The sequence below is a fragment of the Vidua chalybeata genome, chromosome 3 (genome assembly GCF_026979565.1).
Source record: "Vidua chalybeata isolate OUT-0048 chromosome 3, bVidCha1 merged haplotype, whole genome shotgun sequence".
NCBI lineage: Eukaryota > Metazoa > Chordata > Aves > Passeriformes > Viduidae > Vidua > Vidua chalybeata.
Genome location: NC_071532.1, coordinates 91,841,802 through 91,862,269, shown reverse-complemented (window position 1 = coordinate 91,862,269; position 20,468 = coordinate 91,841,802). Strand labels below are relative to the sequence as shown.

The window sequence follows — 20,468 nt, the reverse complement described above, 5'->3', positions numbered from 1 at the left end:
TCAACTGTAAAGAACAATTTTCAAGACAACAGTATTCAGTTCAAGATAAGTGACACAGTTACTGTAAAAGTTGCTGCAGACAAACAATCAAATGGAATTGCAAAGCTAGACAAAAGCGGAAATCATTGCTTAAGCAGATTTGTCATATTAAGCCCAGTGCCATTAGGAACAACCAAATAGCTGATAGGTAAGTTTTTGCTAGAGGAAGTATGTTGTCAACAGATGTGTCAACATTTGACAGAATAATTTCCAAATAATTGTTGTAATTACAATTGGTGTAAGTTGCTTACTTGTATTATCATAACTGGCAATTTGTGTTGTTAAGTTGAAGACTTAGACATCTTTAGTCATCATTGCTTATCTCTGCATATACTTCAAGAGCAAAATTTTAAAATATTGAGAAATTAATCAAACAATAAAAAAATCAGAAGTGGACTAAACCAACTATACAAATGCCTTGGTGTTGTATTTTTGCTTTTAATAATATGAGTGTCCAAAGTTCTTCAAATAAGACAGAAACATTACAATAAATTGAGAAAAAGTAGAAAAAGTGCTTTTCTACTTAATTAACATCTTTACAGTTTATTATACTAACCAAAAAAAAAGATCACATCTGTGCTTTTATGAAAGCAGAGATAGGCACATTTTTAATTAAAGTGTATGCTTACATAATACCATAACTAAGAGAAATTTACAATACTGCAGAACCAGAGATAGGCATAGAAAATTTACAGATAGGTCTAACTCCAGAAAAGCCAGATGTCTCCATTTTTTTTTTTAATTTTGAGAAGAGTGTGAATAAAATCCTTTTATGTATTATTTGCCTTGAGGACCAAAATCTGTAAAACCACCTAAGAAACTATAAATTAATCATTTAGTTGAAGAAAAGGATACAGTTCTCGTAAGTTAAAACAGCTGAGAACTTAGCTGAAGAAAAAAAGAATAGACTGTAAGGGCAGAACTAATATAAGGTATTTTTAAACTAAAGCTATCAGAGCCTATAAGAATGACAATATGACTAGAAACCGCCAGTGCTGATCCTGTCATCTGTGACTTCTATTGTTTTTGGTAAATATCAAGTAAAAAATTATACAGTTAGAAATAAAAACTCTCAATATAAAATAAACTTCAGGTCAATAAAAGCAATAGACCCATTAGCATTTAGAAGTCTAGAGTAGATGGAGTTTAAACATTCAGGGCAAGATTGACAAGATTGCTTCAACATAGTTGGCTAGACTCATTTCAGATGCCTTATCCAGGGTATCAGCACAGGACTGAAAGATAGGAGAGAGGACTTATGGTTGTGTATCCTTCTGCAGTGGCAGATGGAGACTAGCCAGGATACTTTATGGCATCTCAAAGGAAACTAGATAGACAGGATTTATTTCATCTGCCCTTAAATATTCAAAAGTTTGAAAATTACTATTAGTGTATCTAGACCTGTAGCTGGTAAGAAGAAAAAGGCAACGTCAGATGGAAATTTATCCCGTTTACCTTAGATAAGTAGGACAGAATTAAGCTAGGTTAGATAGCACTTTTTAATGGCTAACTTAGGAAAGAAGTTTTTGCTGCCAGTATTTATTTGTAATAAAGAAGTCAAAAATCAAATCTGCCTATACCCTCTTGCCAGAAAGAGTTGGTGGACATCCCTGACTTGTAATACATAGCTTAAATGAACTTAACCACCAGAGTAAAGGTCAGTTTTGCTCACTGAACTTCATTTTTTTTCCTTTTATGCACAACTAAATGGTAATTAGGTTTTAATGAAAAGCATTAAACTGATTACAATTAACATAATCACTCTTGTCAGTTCATGTCCTCATGTTCTACATGCTGAGCTGAGTGGGCAAGACAGGGCACTTTAACATTGAAACATTTTGCAAGATTCAGCCAATTATATTTTTTTCATTAAAATACCTCTAATTACATTTACAATCAAAAGTAAGTAATTTATAGGTGATATTTTCTGATCCACCTTACATTACCCTTTCACAACACTCCTTTTTTAGTCAGACACAGTTATGACATTCTAGAGTACAGAGAGTAATTAGCACATTCAAAGCACAGTGAAACAAATTCTCCAGATGAAAATTAGCACTTTAATGTTTTGTCTTTAAGTTGCTCATTTGGCCTGATATTCTGAAATGTACATCCTTTATCGGATCCCATAAAGGGTTGTTCATGGATGCAGACACTCATTCCAACTGCATAATCCAGTACAGAAGCTTTATTACTAAAGGTTTTTCAATTCTGTGCAATTCTGAACCTGAAATTTACTTCTTCAATTACAATTAAGAGTTAAATTAAATACTCATTAACAGATGCCACACTTGAAAATCATTCACATGACACAAAGACAAAAATCTTCACCAATTACCTTCATAGAACTTGTAACAAAATGTCTACAACTTCTGCAATTGCCAAAAAGAAAAAAGTTTCAGCAATTCAGAAATCTTTTATTTAGAGTTACAAGCTACTAAAGTATTGCAATGTCAATATTCTGTGCAGCTTTGCTATAAACTGTCTGACAGTTGACAGTTTGAATACGTGATGAATACTAAAGCATGTAAAGATTCCCATTTAGCAATAGATTAATTACTTGAAATCCTTTACAGGTCAAGGACATAGCAGTCTTCTCATTGCCTCAAGAAGACTAAATATACTAGACTGATTTTTAGATTAAATAACTAAACATTTACTTTAACATATTCCTTAAATCTTATTTTTTACTCCTTACAATTAAAAAATTAGTAACACATTCCACTTTCAAGCAGAGTGAATGAAACTATTTTCCCTATACTTGAGCTCTCAGTTCTTCATCACTAACTCCAATTAATTTCAGTAAAACATACTCTGCAACTGTCAGCACAATCACTCAGTGCATCCATCAGATATGATACTAGGATGGGAAAATCAGTTATTCTGTCTTATAGCTTTAAATTGTCTTCTACTTGCTCTTAGTGCCGCTGAAGTTCAAGGAATGCTTGATAAACCAAACTGCTTAAACATTTCTGTTCTTTCAAAATTGGAGCATAAAGTTATTTTCATATAATACAACCTTAAATGTGTTTGCTAATCCTGACAAGGAAAAAACCCTCTCATTTCCAAAAATGTAAAACTTCTCTTGTGTTTTCAAAAAAACAATGAAAAGCAGCATATTATATAGCACACTGGTGAGAAACCTTAGAAACATTTATTTCACTCTTTGTCTTTAATTCATTTTACATACTTTGAACTAGTTTTTTTAGGCTGACCAAAGAGTGTTGTGGGGGAGGCAAATACAGCATTCAGAAAAATACAGGAAAATTAATGACATCATCTATGGATGATATGAATTAATGTGTGTGAATACTTCTACGCACACACATTAATTCATAATTTTCCTATGTTTTGATGAGAAATACATACATTATATCTAGACATATAAGGATGTAATGACTAAATCAAAGACAAATATACATTCTCCTGTGTCCTACCCCCTGTCTTTAGGTCAAAATAACATAGAAAAGCTCCACATACCCAGTTTTAAAATATTGATCGTAACTTCTCTATAAACAGAGAAGCTTTCACTTTATACCTAAAGATCAATTTGATTAGTTTAATAGTAAATTTTTAAGCGCTTTTTTTCAATATGGTAAGGTGTCTTGTATTCTTTGTCTTGTTTAGAATGTTTAGGTCATAAAAATCATGCATTATGCAGCCAATGTTTTAAGAAAAAACAAATCCAACCAACATAAACAATAAATATAACATAATACATTGTTAGGTAACACTGGTGGGAATATTTAAGATTACTGGTGGAGAAGAAAAGTTCTGTGTGTATAGACTCATTTTGACTTGTTAAGTAATGCTAATTAGATAAGGCAAAGTATGTGGTTGCTGTGGAAAACAAGGAATAAAAAGCCTAAAACACTTAAAGTAAACCCAAAAATTCTCCCTAGTTGTACCCATTTGCATAAACACATAACATAATTAAAATAATATAATCTATTTTCTTCTAAAGACTGAGGAAGTTGCAAAAGAGTTGAGAAAGAGTTAATAAGTATAGGAATAATATATACAAATATGAAATTATTATACTGGGGAGAAGAAAAATATTTACATACTTGAAAACTGAATGGAGAAGCCTGATTTGCTGATGAAGAAATCACTGTCAAATTGTAATGTTAAGGAGTTGAAAGTACTGTGAATATCCTCTGGAAGAGCCGAGCCACTCCACTCTTTGAGAAGTATGCTGCTCTCAACAGGCCCATCCCATACCTTCAAGATGTCATGAGCAACCTCAGTATCAAAAACAATAAAATGCAGACTGCAAAGAAAAAGTAAAAGTACTGTGCATTACTTGTTAAACACAATTACATGAAACTCCAAGCAATCATTCCCAAATTGTAGTTTTAATATGCTGTTTAGGACTGAAGAAGACCTGGCAATCCATCAGAGTTATTATTTTTTCTTGTTGAACAAACTGATCTTGTAAGAATCATACAGTTCCGTTTTATAAATGTCTGAATGACAGTAAATACCATTACAGGGCATAAGTTCTCAAGACTTAACTTATAAGTCTATAACTTATCTTATTTTTATGTTAAATATTTTCAGGTATAAAAACTATGATTTCATCAAAGATTTAGTCTTTTTATTCAAATGAGGACAGCAAGAATGCTGTTTTGCTTGAATTATATGCAACTAAAAAAATGTAGCAGCTACTGGACAGTAGAACACATAACACAAGAAGTCCTGTCAGCGTGGCATTTCCTTTCCTACACAAAAAAAAAAGAGAAAAATATAATAGATTGGCTTTTTGCAAAAATTCATAAAATATAAAACTGTATTATAATAAAATAATCTGTATTTATCTTCAGGTGAAGAATTATATTTATTAAGGTGCTCAGGAATGTTATCTTGTAAGTCAAAATATCTGCATTGTCTCTAAGTCCTGAATGTTTACATCCTTAATGCTGAAGAACTCTAATAGGTAAATATCAAAATGTCTCTTTTTTTTTCAAAAAGTTGCGAGTTGACATTTCTTCATCTTATTAGTCCTTAACTGGAAATCATGAATTTGAAAATTGTTATTTAAACAAAAATGATGCATTGATGCATGAAACCCATGATGGCATGAATTCAATATTTCCTTTAGTGAAACAGGATTACAAAAAAAAAAAAAAAAAAAAAAAATTTCATTTAATTATATTGCTTTGCCTGTGCATCCCTTTCAAATCAGAATATTCTGTGATTATGTTTGTCTTCCAGAGCAACACATACTGAAGGCCTGTTCCTGAAGAGGTGGCTGGCCATCACCTACTGATAGGAAGTAGAGAATAAATCTTTTGTTTTCTTCTGCTTCCATGCATGGACTTTTGCTTTTGTTTTTTAAAATGAGTTTATTTTCACAAGTTTATTTTCTCCTGTTATTTTCTCCCTGCCCCATCCTGCTGAGGAGGGACAATGTCAGCCCACTAAAGGCTTTTACAGGGCCCATTGTGGGTCTTGAGATAACATTAGTTTTGTATGAAGGTTCTATAGCTATGGTAGTAACTAGGTGTCAAGTTCCTGTGCAGGTCACAGAGTTTGCTGGTTTCACTGAATAACTTTTCATTTTGCTAAATTTGGGAACACGTTAATTCAAATAATGGGTCTGTGCTTTGCTCTGGCACTGATGGCCTTGCTGTGTTGGCAGAGCTATCTTGTGGAGAGGATGAGGGAATGCAACATTCTTTTTCTACTTGTGATTCATGAGAATTGTTTTATTATGCAGATTCCTGAGGTTCTTGTTCACCCTTATGTAAGCTGTTTAATACTACTAATTAATATATTCTGGCATTTGTTTGTGGAATTTGGTGTTGTCCTGGTGCAAAAGACAACTTTGGGTGAGACAATATTCAAATGTGCCTTGAATGCTGCTTATCTTGGCCCATATTCAGGAACTTTACACCTGAACAGGTAAGCAACCTCAAAAATTGATGCAGCACCTGATAGAAGGATAGCTTGACTATGCCAGCAAAAACCAGCAGCTTGTGTAGAAAAATATGAGAACGACAAAAAATTTATAACACACTGAATTCCACCATAAATATTGAAATTAAGGAAGTACCTTATTGTCTTTCCTGGATCTGCTTCAATAATCCAAGTGCAATGAAGATTGTTGTCATATGGTGCTGGGTATCCAGGGGACAAAATGCGCCCTGATGTAGCAGCATGAATTCGACCACCACACTCAGCTGCAAAACAAGGATGAAATTTCTAATGAGACTATAGTAATTGGCACTTCCATTTTCCATCCATTCCACATCTCTGTGTTTTCTAAAAAGTGAACAGAATGACCTAATACTTCTGAAGTACTAGACATACATACAAACCAGGACATGTACATTAGTTAAAAATTAACACAATGATCTCATTCTTATCTTGTTATAAAGAAATAAATCATAAAACTGTGATTAGGTTACTTAACTGACCAGATAGGTTCAATATGTATTGAGACTACAAAAGCACAATTTTAGCATTAGCAAAACAGGAAAAATGTTTCAGAAATTTCCCATCTAACATGCTTAGCTTTTCTAACAATGAATGTTTGAATTTAAATTTTGTAGCATTGACTTTTATAATTAAAATAGCTTTCTGTTTTGCTGTAATGTCAAAATTATTTTAGTTTAATGCTTTCAAGTTACTTCTATATAGCTTCAGGTTTAATTACACCAAAAAGCAGTAGGTATTGCCTAAAATTTAATTGTCATATGCTTGCAGAGCAAGAGAGTAAATCAGAAAGTTACAATTTGATAGTATGTGGCATCTGGTTTAAAACACTTTAGCTATCAATGCTGTTTTTGTGGAGAGACCAATGGCAATACTAAGCATCTATAATCAAATTATTCTTATGTTACTTATGTTGCATGTTTAGGGCATCATGCTGTTGTCTGGCCAATGTAATGACACACCCTGATGAAAGAGAACTGTGTAACAGTCAGTGCCCCTGAACTAAAAAGCATCAGCAATTCTTCAGTTAAGTGATGCACCTGAATTTTGACTACATTTATAGTGTTGCCTTAGAAGTTGTTAAAAAAACCTACCATGGGGATTCATTCAAGCACATTTGTACAGCAAGCATAGTAAGACAGAGATGATGGAAAAAACATGCAGTTGGACCAAATAATCTATCAGAAATACTCCTAAAAAATATTAATCTTTGTACATGCTACCAAGCCGCTGCTCACAACCAAGTTGTTATCATGAGGGAAAATTACCATAGAGGAAATAAGGTGACTGATTTACTTATTTATGCTGCTCATTCGATCACTCAAAACACTACATTCTATATACAGAACCACAACAGGAAGAAACTTAAGTACAAAATTTCTTCACATGTAACCCTCTTCTGTGATTTCAATTAATTTCCATCATAAAAGAAAGTTTGGATTGCAATAATCACTGTGGTAGATAACTACAGACAAGAAATTACTGATACAGTACTGTATTTACTGAAGAACTAAATTTAACTCAGTGAACCCAAAATTTAAACTCAAACTAATTGACATACTTGATTTAAAATTCTGAGAAGGCCCATTTAGGAAAAGAATACATCATAAAATTTAGGATGATGCATCATGTATTTCATATATTTTTTTTTAAATCCATTTTAGGAGTAGATCAAAAGTAAACTTTCAGAAGATATTATAAAAATAATACAAAAAGTTTATCTTCTAATATGCATAAATGAGAATACTGTAAAATCAGCCCCTCAAAGAATATACTATATAAACACCTATACTATAACTAATAGAAGTGTCTTCAATGTTACTGGAAGCTCCTAGAGGAGGAATTAAAATAATTCACTGGCATTCTTCATTAAGGTTTAGAACATAAAAAAAATAAGAATGAATGCTAAGACCGGTATAACAATTTATAAATAAAAATTAGTAAGTGTAGACTGTGTGGAGTATGTCTATGTATAAGCTTGAATTTTTTGTGAATGAGACTGAAATGATAGTGAATACAGTTAAGAATATGAATGTCACCAAAGAGAACAGCAAATATGAAAAGCTGATCTAGTCTACGAGCAAAAATAATGCATCTCCACAAACAAAGATTTTAAGAAAATGTTTCTAAGAAAGGAAGTGCTGTTTGGAACTTCATGACAACTTTAGAAAAAGGAAGAAAAATAAATTATTCAAATCAAAGTAGAAAAAGATCAAACTGTGATAGCATAAGATAAAAATGATGGAAGAACAGATCTTATAAGTCTGAAGGGGGAGGGAAGCAAGACTGAAATAATCTGCAGATATATAACTGAGTTTTCAGGGATCTTCATGGCAAGATTTCCTGTGCACAGAACAGTAAAAACTCCCCATAATTTAATGAAGATAACAGACTGTAAAAGACTGTTTAGAAGGAAACACTTTTAGAAGATTTTAAGAGACAACAGTGAACACTCGATTTATTGGGGAACTAATTAATCGTCCAGAAGAGATTTAAACTAGAAATGAAAAGAGGTAGTTTATAAAGAACTTATGCAATCCCAAAATTTTATTTTAAGAGAGGAACAAGGACAGTAACTAAAAATATATTTAGAGAGATAAAAGCACTTAGAAAGATACCTTTTGGTTGAACAGACAGAAAATAAGACCAAAATCTCTCTCAGAATACCAAAAGAAAACTGATTGTTCTATTGATTGAGTGACATAATTTCACTTAGAGATGAAATAAGATTCTCAAGAAATTCTGGCACAAGTTATTTCAAAAAGATTGGAAATAAAATACAGAAACCAAATCTAGTAATGCAAGGTACAAAATCAAAGTACAAAGACAATAAAAAGAAGAAAAAAGATAGAGTGAAAATCTTGAGTGAAATATAGAATCTTAAAAGCATATTGGTATGAAGAAATTGGAAATACAGGTTGAAATAAGTGACTAGGAGCATTACATGGTAAGAATACACTAATAATCTAAATTATTAGATTATTAGCATGAAAAAACAAACATATTGATCAAAAAGTATTTTGAAGAAGGACCATGAAAGATGTTCTACTGGAGCAAAGATGGCAATTTTCTTTAGATTTGCTTGATCCTGGGTTCCCTAGCTTCCTCCAGGTCAGATTGGAATATACAGCTTTTTTTTTTTTTTCTTTAATTACTATTATTTATATTGTTATATGTTTGAAATTTTAACATCCCACATATAGATTAGAAGACAAATCATCGTACAAAGAAAATGAAATAGGTAGATGGTTGAATTTATTCACCTAATAGACTTGAAACCAACAAGAATTTTAGATTCTATGTCTTGGTAGTGAACATAGGCACAAAAAAATATTGCAGAAAGTGACCTTAAAGAAATGACTTCATTTAAATTACATGGGGAAATAGGCAAAGGTAGGACTAATTATGGGTCTTCTCTACAAAAGGGCAAACTTGGAGGAAAAGGAAGCTAACCAATTAAACTGAAGAGCATGAGGACTTGAATGCATAAAGAGCCTGGAAAAGTGTTTAAATCAAAACTGGATAGTTGTTTTGACCTCTCATATATATAGAGGAAAACTTACAGATAAAATTCTAGAATCAAGTGGGGAAAATAACCTCTACTAAGACAGCAGAAATGCTGTTCACTGATGTTTTTCTGGCACTTACCTTAAGTTGAACATTTGAAAGGAAGGGAGCTTGATTTTTTGTAGACTGCAGGTTTGTGAATGTGTTCAGCAGGAAAGAGGTTCTGGAATGGAGAATATAGCCCCCAAAATGGGAAAAAGGCAACAAGCAGAGATCCTGCAGGTGAGGAGAGTGCTGAAAGCAGTTGGTGACCTGCCAGCAGCAGGCAGCAGAAGCAAAAACTAACTATCAGAAGACACATAGAAGGAAAGACTCATGGGAACTTCATGTGAAAATTGAAGTCAGGAAGTCACTGGCAAATGCTGGACTGGAAAGCAAAACTAGGGGATGTAAACTGCCAGGTAAAGGTACAATGGATAACAGCTATACTGGTGTTCAGTTATTCTGCATGTTGGCTAGTAATTCTCTGATTAACATCTACATTGGTTGTAATGAAACAAAGGTTTAGGGACTTGAAGCTGTGATATTTTCAGGGAAGGTATACCTCAAGGCTTTGGCAGATGGGGATCTTAGCACAGCAACAAGGATTCCAAAGCACACGGATAAAAAAAATACAGCAAAGTGTGACAAAACTTAGAAATAAAGTTCATAGGAATGAGATGCTGAAATAGTATCTGATGAAAAGAGATAAGGAAAAAAAGCCCACAACCTTATTTGCTTTATGATGGGGTTTTCTTAGTTTATGAAATGTTTAGACAATACCACTGCCTGTGATAGTATATCAGACTCTGTGACCCAAGGCTTCATCGGAACCAAAGCAGTCTTCCATCAAAGGCTGCTCTATAGAAAAAAGTGTTTTCTAGTAGTTCCATAACCATTAATGGCAAGCCACCTATTTTAGAGAAGTTAAACTTCCATATCCATATTCAATCTTTACTTGAAATTTAAAATATATTTGCACCATTATGATCTCATGAAGTATACAAGGACAGATTATTTGAGTTTTTTTCTTGAACCACCAGACCAGTCATACCAGAACACTGTCACAATCCATATTACCTATGCAAGTAGGCAAAGGTTTGTCCCAAACTCTTCGATCTCCACTTAAGCAGGTCATAATACTACTACCATGCATTGTATAGCCAGGATTACAGCTGTATAAAATGACAGTGTCTATAAAATGTCCTTCATCTCGTATCTTGTAACCATAGTTTGGTATGCCAGGATCTTCGCACTTTACTAGGTCAAAACCTGCAAACAGAAATAGGGAAAGAAAGAAAGACATGTTGATATAGAATAACAATGAATCTGATTCTGATGCAAATTATATTCTCATGATTCAATGATATTAGATGTATTCACAGTGACCAAAGATAAATGGTATATAATTTGGGTAAATCAGAAATTGAAAGACTAGGAACTAATTATGAACTTGGTATTTGATTATGACATTTGCTTATTGAAGAAAGCATCATTTTATTTATATCATTTATAATTTATTTTATATCATATCATTTATCTATATTATTCTAAAATAGATTGGTGAGAAATTAATTAATTTATACCACTTCTATATTTAATTCTTTTTTATTCAGTGGGAGTGAAATATTGATCCTGGTTTTGGCACTAAGTAGCAGCTTCACCTCCTCACCTAATCTCAATAATGATGTCAAGAGACCACAGTGGTTAACTCAGGAAGCATATGCAAGGGCTACTTCATCCATACTAGTCTCAAGATAGCATGGCTTCAGTTTTATCTCTGCTGAAAGGAAGTATTCCTACACTAATTTTCAAATCGCATTCTCCTTTCTGGCCTATTAACATGCTGAATGGGATAAATACCTCACTCTGTGGTCCATGGAATGAGCAGATCTGCTCTGAGCACCTACAACTCTTTCAACATTTTATGCATTACACGCTTCATTTTCTTCATACAGCATTATTAAAATATAAAGATGTATTCTATATCTCTTCTTTTGCCTTCAGTTCCTGTTCCTGGAATAATATAAAGAGTGGTTCCAAATTCATCTTTTTTATTTCCAAATTCTTCTTCATAGTGGATTCTTCTTTATTATTGCCATGTCCCCAAACCAAAGAAGTAATTCTGACTCCACAAATATTTTCCATTTTGTTGTCCTTATTTTACTGAACAGCTTATATAAGTGGTTATGAATCAGGCTGTTGATCTTCAGTTTTCTGTTTTCAGTGCATTCTCTACACGAGGTTGCTCAGGGAAGCTGTGGATATCCCTTTCTCTGGAAATGTTCAAGGCCATGCTGGATGTGGCTTTGAATAACCTGTTCTAGTAGAAGGTATCCTTGCCCATGTGTAAGGCCCAAAGAAATCTGATCTATGAGATTTTCAAAAGGGCTTACAGTTGTTCATATACTCTGAGTGAGATGCATGGCAGAAATACTAACAAGATATCAAAGAGGTCAGACTAACAAAAAAAGCTTTTACTGGCACCTTTAGAAAACCAGAGAACTTTGGCAAAAGGTTTGGAGCAGCATTCAATCAACATGAAACAAACACTTCTCAAAGCATTCACTTGGCCCATTCAACTTAGCAAACTCCAAGCCTCATTGATTTTAAGTTTCTCAAAACATTACTCAAAATCCCAAGATGAGGTAATTAGGAGAGAAAAAGAAAGACAACAAAGGTGTAGAAAAGAACAAACATAGACATCACTCCTGTTTCCAGTGGTGTTCAGGTGATAGAGTTTCCAAGGAGAGGCAGGGTCAAATGTGCTTGCCTTGTGTCTGGCTTTAAGTACACTTTGGCTTTTCCTGGGCCTTCCCCAGGTGGGGCTTGCAGTCATTTGGCCACTTAGGAGCTGGGTTAGGGGCTCCAGAGGCAGATGTCGAGCATTGTCTCCAGTGTGCCAGGGATTGGCAGCCACTGCAGGGCTGGGATAGAGGCTGGGGGAAGGGTGGGGTGTAAGCGGCAGTTCATTGCCTCACCAGAGCAAGACCCAGGCCGCCCCTTGCCACACATACATCCACACACCCACATACACCTCTGAATGCTTCAAACCAGTAATCCTTCCAGGCTCTCACACTATGGCAGGAGGGTTGGAACTAGATGATCTTTAAGGTCCCTTCAAACCCAAACAATTCTATGATTCTGTGAGGTCCTTCACTAAGTAGTAAATAACATATCCACAGACAACCTTTAATTATTTTACAAATACACAAGCTAGAGTTGGTATCATATTTTTCTTGTTGCCTTTCTCCTGGCAGTGAGATGAACCACAGCTGATAAAAACAGCAAGGAGTCTACGGAGCTTTTCTTCCTGTAGAGATGCTAAAGATATCCGTCAACTGACATTGCTGAAAACACAAAACACTTTTGCATTCTTTGTTCATTAATTGGGCAAAAAGATTGGGGTTTACCTGTTATAACTCAGGATTCTGAAAATTAAAAGGCTAATTTTGAACTAGGCTAGGCCACTTCAGTAGGAAAATATAAATTTCTGGAAACCAATGTACCCCTTATATAGACTGGTGTTCAGATCAGTCAGCTCAATAATCCCCTGCAGACATTTATTTTCTACCTTTATTTTTAACTGAGCCCATACTCCTTCTTTATATAGTAGTCCAGAACTGAATGCTGTTCTATCACATAGACGCTGCATCTCTCTCTGCGCTAATATCTAGAAAAACATCAGGCCTCAGGAACAATGACAATAGTCTGACCAAAGTCATGCACTCTTAAATTCAGTTATCCTTTAAAATAGCATGGCTGTTTATAAGCCCCTTCCTGGGAAATCAGCTGTCTGTCTACTGTATTATGCCTGAGATTTTTTGGGAAAGTCCTAGCCAGAAGGCAGCAAAATAGAGGTAAGTTAGCATTTACTCTAACATTTTGTCAGTCTGAAGAATCACTTCCCCATATCATGCCCTGCCAGTGCTTAGTTTACTAGCAGAGCTATAGTCTTTATATCAGATGGAATTATCTATCATAACACAGAGTACAAAAGAATTATAGAGATTTAGCATTATTTCCTTGTGAAAAGATTGTTTCCACGTGAATATTTGCACATCCCTGCAATTTTTTTTGTGGAAAAGAAAAAAAAAAGAGCCGTAATTATTTTAACTGGCTCTCAGCAATGATTATATAAACAGTCACATCTAAACAGTTTTCTGTCTTTTAGAGTTAAAAGTATCTTATGAAGTATGATTAATCACATCCTAAGGAAGAAAAAAGTAGATTGGATGGACTGGACAATTGTAAAAAGGCCTATTTCTCTTCACACACTATAAAGAACCAGGACAATTTGGTCATTCAGACGAGCTGAACTTCACAAGACACAGCTATATGTCATTACTTTAATCTCCTTATTAAACATACAGAGACATTTATGTAAAACACTGAAAATGTAAGTTGTTTGATAGATATCATTATATTTTACTGCTGATTTGACAGTATGAGCCAGTGTAACACTATTTCTCTGCCACTGCTCTTAGACACTTTCTCATTCTTTATGAGGTGCAACATTTAGTTATCAAATGCAGTGGCATGTGACTGACATATGGAACTCCCCTGAATAAAGAATTTACTCATGCCTCATGAAAAAAAAACTTTCCATAACACTGATATATAGTTAGAGAGATTCATTCTCCAATACCTTGTACCATATAAAGAACACAAGGTTGTCAGGGAGAGATAGTGTCTTCTACAAGATAAACAGAAAAATTTGGGTGAAATGAAATGAACTTTTGGATGAACCAGCCTTCCTAGTCTGTTATAGACCCATCTTCACTAAAGAAGGTATCAAGACTGAGTTAAAACTTTTGTTCTGACTTGCTATAATTTCATGTACTCCAGTTAGAATTCAGTTTTGCACAAGGTGTAAACATACATGAAAGATGTGAAGAACGAAAGAGATCACTTCACAAGCTTTAGAAATTTGAGAGAAGCCTACTATAGCCTGCCTGCCTGCACTTTGTCTATTCTTGCTTGAAACAGGACTGAGGAACACAAAAGATATTCTTTGGCTTTATTTTACCCTATTAATAGTTTGTATCATCATTGTAAGTCACTTATATTTTTAAGTATTCATAAATAGAAAGGTATTTCACCTTCTTTGCTTTGTAGATTCCTACATGTTCTCCAATTTTTTATTTTGCATGTAAACATAGTTTTTCACCTGTCTGTCCCAAGGTGAATTGCCTACTTCTTCAAGAGCCTCACACTATACAGATATTCACTTTATTGCATTTGTTGTATCTCTAAATAAAAAAGTACCTTTGAAAATTATAAATAGGAAAGCACAACTTTGTTAAAAACACTCTAGTACACAGTGGCACATACAGGAATTTCTCAGCCTGTACATATGTCAAAGAATATGAAGCCTCTTCCAGAAATATGCTGATTTTTTACATCATTTTTGAATCTTATTTTTAACATTTTTAAGGCTGTGTGAGCAACAGGAAAGTTAAGATTTTTCTGCCAGCTCATTATAAACCCAAATCAAATGATTATTTGGGGTAAAGTGTTAGATAAGATGATTGTCGAGAACATAATAAGTCACATAATAAGTCACTGTGTTAAGTACCAGAATTTAATTTCCTATTTCACAAACAAATAAATTAAAAAATAACATACAAATAAAAATATCTAACTGGAAGCAAAAATATAAAACCTAAATTTAAATATCCTTGAGACACGAAACCCTTCAGTATTTGCTGGCTTATTAAGATTATTCAGACATTTCTATTAAAAAGACCACCTTGATTTTAATTTCTAGTTATTGAAAATTCATGAAGAGTTCAGCAGTACTCTTTAAGTTTTATGTTTGTTTGCACAATATCATGCCTGTTATTTGCATTTCAAACTTTCTGTAGTTCAAGAATAATCCCTTCAAAAACATCCAACAAACTAATTGCTTGCATTTATGCCAAATTTTTAATATGGCACTTTGAATACTCTAGAAAAAACGGTAAGAATTATAGTACATAATTTGCAGCCCCATGTTCACTACATTTCTCCATCAGGAAGACAACCATTGTTTATCAGTAGACATATTAAAAATTAGGGTATTTCATATGTATGTAGGTGCTGTTCATCATGTGCAAACAGAGCAGTATCTTGCCCTGTGCTCTTCTTCCCCAGTTTCTTCCCCTTCCTCTCATACACAAAACCCAGAACTTTTAATTCCCTTTTTCCCTGATGCTCTTGTAAATCTGGAGTAATTTATCATAAAGGATCATATTTTTATGAAATATCATTGTAGAAATGTTGCAACAGAACTTCAATGCTAAAGTAGATGCTGGAATTTTTACAACAGGGGAATATGGTCATGAGTTCCACACAATCACAGTACTCAAGTTTACCTGACATTGCAGCAAGCCAATGTCAGAGAAACTCTGCCAAGATTCTTACTGCTCAGAAAGATTATTGTATTGGCAAATTGATGCCAATTATCTTATTCTTGAGTTTCATGATAGGATTTTCAGAACAATGAATGCATAAAAACATGTTAAATTAAAACCAAACCAACTCGAATATATCTTGATGATTGGCTGTATCCTCTTGGCACTAGTCAGTGGGATTTACTCTTCACATTTGATGTAAATATTCAGGAATATAGAAATACCAGTTGTTGAGGTAAAAATTATTGACATCTCTGTAAATATATGTAGACTATTAATTACAACTTTTTTCAATTCAGTTTAACTATGATGGGTACTGTAGTACTAGCTACATTAGTAAGCAGTACAGTATAATAAAAGTGAATCTGGGCAGCAAAGCAATGAAGCTGCAGATTTGATGTCCATACTATGTGCACTCGTGTTTTTTCCTTGGACTAGCTTTTCTGTCCATTAGTGGGTGGAATATGCTATCTGTGAAGAATAACTCTCAGTTCATGGCTTTGCATTCTTTTCCTCTGTCTGGGGCAGCTCTGGAGAGCCTGGCTAAAGGCACTGTTTCTCGGCCGGACCAGGGTGCCACGTGTCCCAGGCGCTGTGGCGTTCAGCGCACCGGGGTGGGGCTGGCCGCGCTCTGTAACTGGCGCTGGGATGAGGCAAAGAGGTGAAGGAGGCACACCTTGTCCTTGCGGTTGGCTGGAGAGGGTTTATTGTCACGTGTTGCTGCGATGGAGAGCAGTGTCTGCCCCCAGCGCCCACATGGACAAAATGGCGGTGAACAAAGGAACACATGGGGGTTTTATAGGGGGCGGGCAGACACGGGCGGAAGCCCCCCGCGCCCAAAGGGGACAGGCAACGGGGGAGTGAGGTAGACTGCGGTAACCAATGGGGACACGACAGGGGTGTGTACAGGGTTCCGGGATGAATGGGAATGCAGGGACAGGGTAACAGACACAGAACTCTCAGGAGTGAACAGGGGGGTGGTTACAGGACTGGCATGGTGATGCTCCAGTGGTGAGTGACCTGGAGCGAACAACCGCGAGGGGAACATGGGGTTACACAGGGGTACACCGAACCAGCTAACTATCAGAACCCCTAATCTGAACCCAAACCCAGGATGCAACATCAGTTCATCTTCAAGCTTGTACCCTCCAAAGCCTGTTGTCAACACAAAGAAGAGAGTGTTCATTTTGTGCCTCCAAGGGAAATTTTCAAGGATTCTGTACTGGGGAGTATACTTATAAAAGAAATTGACATCATCCTGAGGTATCTACAAATGTTCCCTTCATTCACTTTGAAAGGAAGAATACCATTTACTTACTATATATATGTGTGCATTTACACTGCATGTAAACTTACAGTGGCTATATAAAAAATAAGTAATCTAAACCAACTAGGAGAAGTTAAGAAGTTTAGAAGAATCTAAACTACTAGAAGTACTAAGGCATTTTGAAACAATCACTCTCCTAAAGCCAGACACATGAAAAAGTATGCACTTTTAAGGTGCATTAACAACCTTTAGGCTTGATCCCTAATTTGTGACTCTAGCCTTGAGTTCAACACTAAGACATGTCTATGAATGGACAAAAGAAACGAAGACACTCTGAACTGAGCTATGGTACTCATCCAATTTTTACTTCCTACACAAAAGTATTGATGCATGTTACATTGGGACTGATTTAGTAGAACATATAAGCACACTGTTATTAGTGACCAGAATATAAGCCAAGAAATTAAGTTGTAAGGCTTTATTTCTTCCTTTTTTTTTCTTTCGTAGTAAAACTTGTTCATGTTTTGCAAAAAATATACTATGTCAATTAAAACTGCACTTCTGGAGATAGAAGATAACCGTTTTAAAAAAGAGGAAATACTTGAACTGACAATAAAAGAAATGTAATATCATAGCCCTTAATATTGTGCTCCCATGGTGCAAATTTGTTCAGTCGCTTTTGACATTTCAGCTTTATTTACAGCTATGTTGAATTAATTATTGTTTGCCAATGCCATGCTGACTTTATGCCAAATCATATATAAAACTGCCATAAAAGCACAAAATGCATACAAGTTTTCTTCTGTGTGCACTCATTAATTTTACAGGAATTCAATTGTGTTTGTGCCAAATTCAGATCAGATTTGCACCGCTGGGCATCCTGATGGTGCATCAATTCACTTTTAAGACTATGGAACCTTGGGTTCAGATATGATTCCAGAACACTGTAACTGCCAAATAAATATTCTTCTTGTAAATTCAAAAGCATGAACCTGTGCTGTAACTTCTGTTACCCTAAACTCTAGTACTTTGTAGTAAGAACTCTACATAAAAAGCCTCCAGACAAAACTGTAACGACATTTTAAAAGAAATGCCAGCTGGGTTATTTTCAAAACTTTAGATGTCTTATCTAAAGACTAACAGGTCCTTAAAACATAAAAACTACAGCATATAGGTGTAGATCAACAGTATCAATAATCTTTTCTTGGATGAATAAGTTTATACTCATATAATTTCCTGATAATATTACTGTTTGTTAAAGAAGAGGAAATACTATTACAACAAAGATACCATTAATTGCTAAGAAAATTTCATCAGACGAGCCATGAGGGGTTAATTGTTTTGAATGTAAAAAGGGTTTTGCAGCTTATAAATTAAACACCAAAGGGATGCCAAATACTCTTTAATAATCTCTAATAATCATATCACTTACTATAATGTAAGTATGGAGTGGGTGGGCTCTGCACATGCCCATTGGGAAAAGGCACTGTCTTCTCTGCTTGCCATGGAAGACAGAATACACACATAATATATAACCTATATTCAGCTTCCTAAAGAGATGAGATGAAAGATTTCAGGATGACTTCAAAAGAAGGATAAGTGCATATGAAAATCCTATTTCAGTACACACAAGGAAATATTAGCATGTTTTATTATAAAATAAAGGTACTATGAAAACATTGGAAACACCAGTAACTCTTCCAGAGTTGCCTAAATCTGAAGTCATTTAAGGTCATAAATGTAGTCTATATGTTTAACACAGAATTTTTTTGAGCTATTAAAGAGTAATTAAAAGTATGAAATGGTACTCGAGTTAATGTTCAGAGTATATCATGGATTTCTAAATACACGTAAAGTCAACAAATACTCATTCTGCTGTTGCTGTATCCTAAACACCCATAACATAACCTATTTAATTAAATCTTTGCAATTCCTAATAAAGTTCTTGGCATTTTCATTCTATCTTGGAACTACTTATATGCAACTCTGTCCTGAAACCTACAGCTGTAGGAAAAAAGAAAAACATGTACTGGAAAAATGGCCAATTACAAAATCTCTACCTAATTAGAATAATAGAAAAATTTGTAGAAAGAAGTGTGTTTGGATAATGTGGCTATAGTGAAGTATCAGCAGAAACTACTGCTTTGTATCCTTTGGAAACTGAAATACACTTTTAATTTCTCAAAAGCTTTGCAATCAATTGGCAATTAATTTTGACTATATAAATGAAACAGTCATTCAATGGATAATACTTTCTAATAGGAATTTCAGCAATTCTTCTTAACATGAGCAACATGTAAAAAATTTATTTCAACCTACAAAATATGTAAAATAGAGATCTTAGGGTATGATATCAATAACCAGTCTTTTTAACATAAAATGAAAATAATTTTTTTCTGTAATTTTCTCTTGTTATAAATATGTTATAAAAAGTTCTAAGTGTTTTCCCCACCCATTTGAAACCAGGTTCCTTGTGTCCATGTATCTTATTCAATCATTTTATTCTCCCTTTCTCAGCTACAGTGTCCCCACATACAATAAAGAATTGCAGATTTAAAAAGAGAGTTAAATATGTGTAGACAGGTAGCAGAAGACAGGTTTTTATTATTTTATTGAAAGACAATACATAAATAACAATGCTTGCAAGAGATGGGTATGCAAATATATGCGCCTGCAGCAAGATGACTGCAATGCACATATAGAAAGCATACAAATAAACTTTGCAATCAGTAAGCAGGTGAATAATTAATCACAACTTACACTACATATAAGAAGCAGGGATTAAAGGTGACATTACATGTGCATTTAAGCACTCTAACTTCAAGTATCTATGGGAAGATAGCTTCAGGATCTCCATGTCTACACCCTCTTTTGTAATCAGTGGGGACATGACTGATACAGTGACTACTTAAAAATATTCTGTAGGTGACTTAGAAGAGACTGGTCGTATCCTTTTTCTGGGAGAGGGGAAAGAAAAGCAGAAGAAATAAGATGAAGACACAGGTTTTTTTTCCCCTTGTGTTATATAGTGCAAGATACTTTGACTTAACACATAACAAACATGCAAGTGTTGTCAAATTCATTCATTTCCTCACAGTCTTTTCAAAAATACTCATCCTTAGAGGAATGAAGTCACCATGAATGTAAAGGATGGATTAAATATGGAAAAAGGATTGCACAAGCTTATAAAAAGCAGGATGGCACAAACAGGACTGAAAGTTAAAAGAACCCCTTCATCTCCAATTGTGTTGATTCCTTCACACACTGATAGGTGAACCACCTGC

At 34.5% G+C, this 20,468-nt stretch overlaps 1 protein-coding gene across 1 annotated transcript in view; it reads right to left on the bottom strand.

Moving 5' to 3' along the window:
* The window catches only part of CSMD1 (CUB and Sushi multiple domains 1), a 1,092,714-nt gene that overhangs the window by 172,976 nt on the left and 899,270 nt on the right, over window positions 1-20,468 (bottom strand). The window contains exons 24-26 of the mRNA XM_053939637.1: window positions 10,603-10,794; window positions 6,095-6,221; window positions 4,107-4,309 (exon numbers count right to left, since the gene is read on the bottom strand). Of these exons, the coding sequence (XP_053795612.1) occupies window positions 4,107-4,309; window positions 6,095-6,221; window positions 10,603-10,794 (522 nt within the window). The remainder of the gene's footprint in view (window positions 1-4,106; window positions 4,310-6,094; window positions 6,222-10,602; window positions 10,795-20,468) is intronic.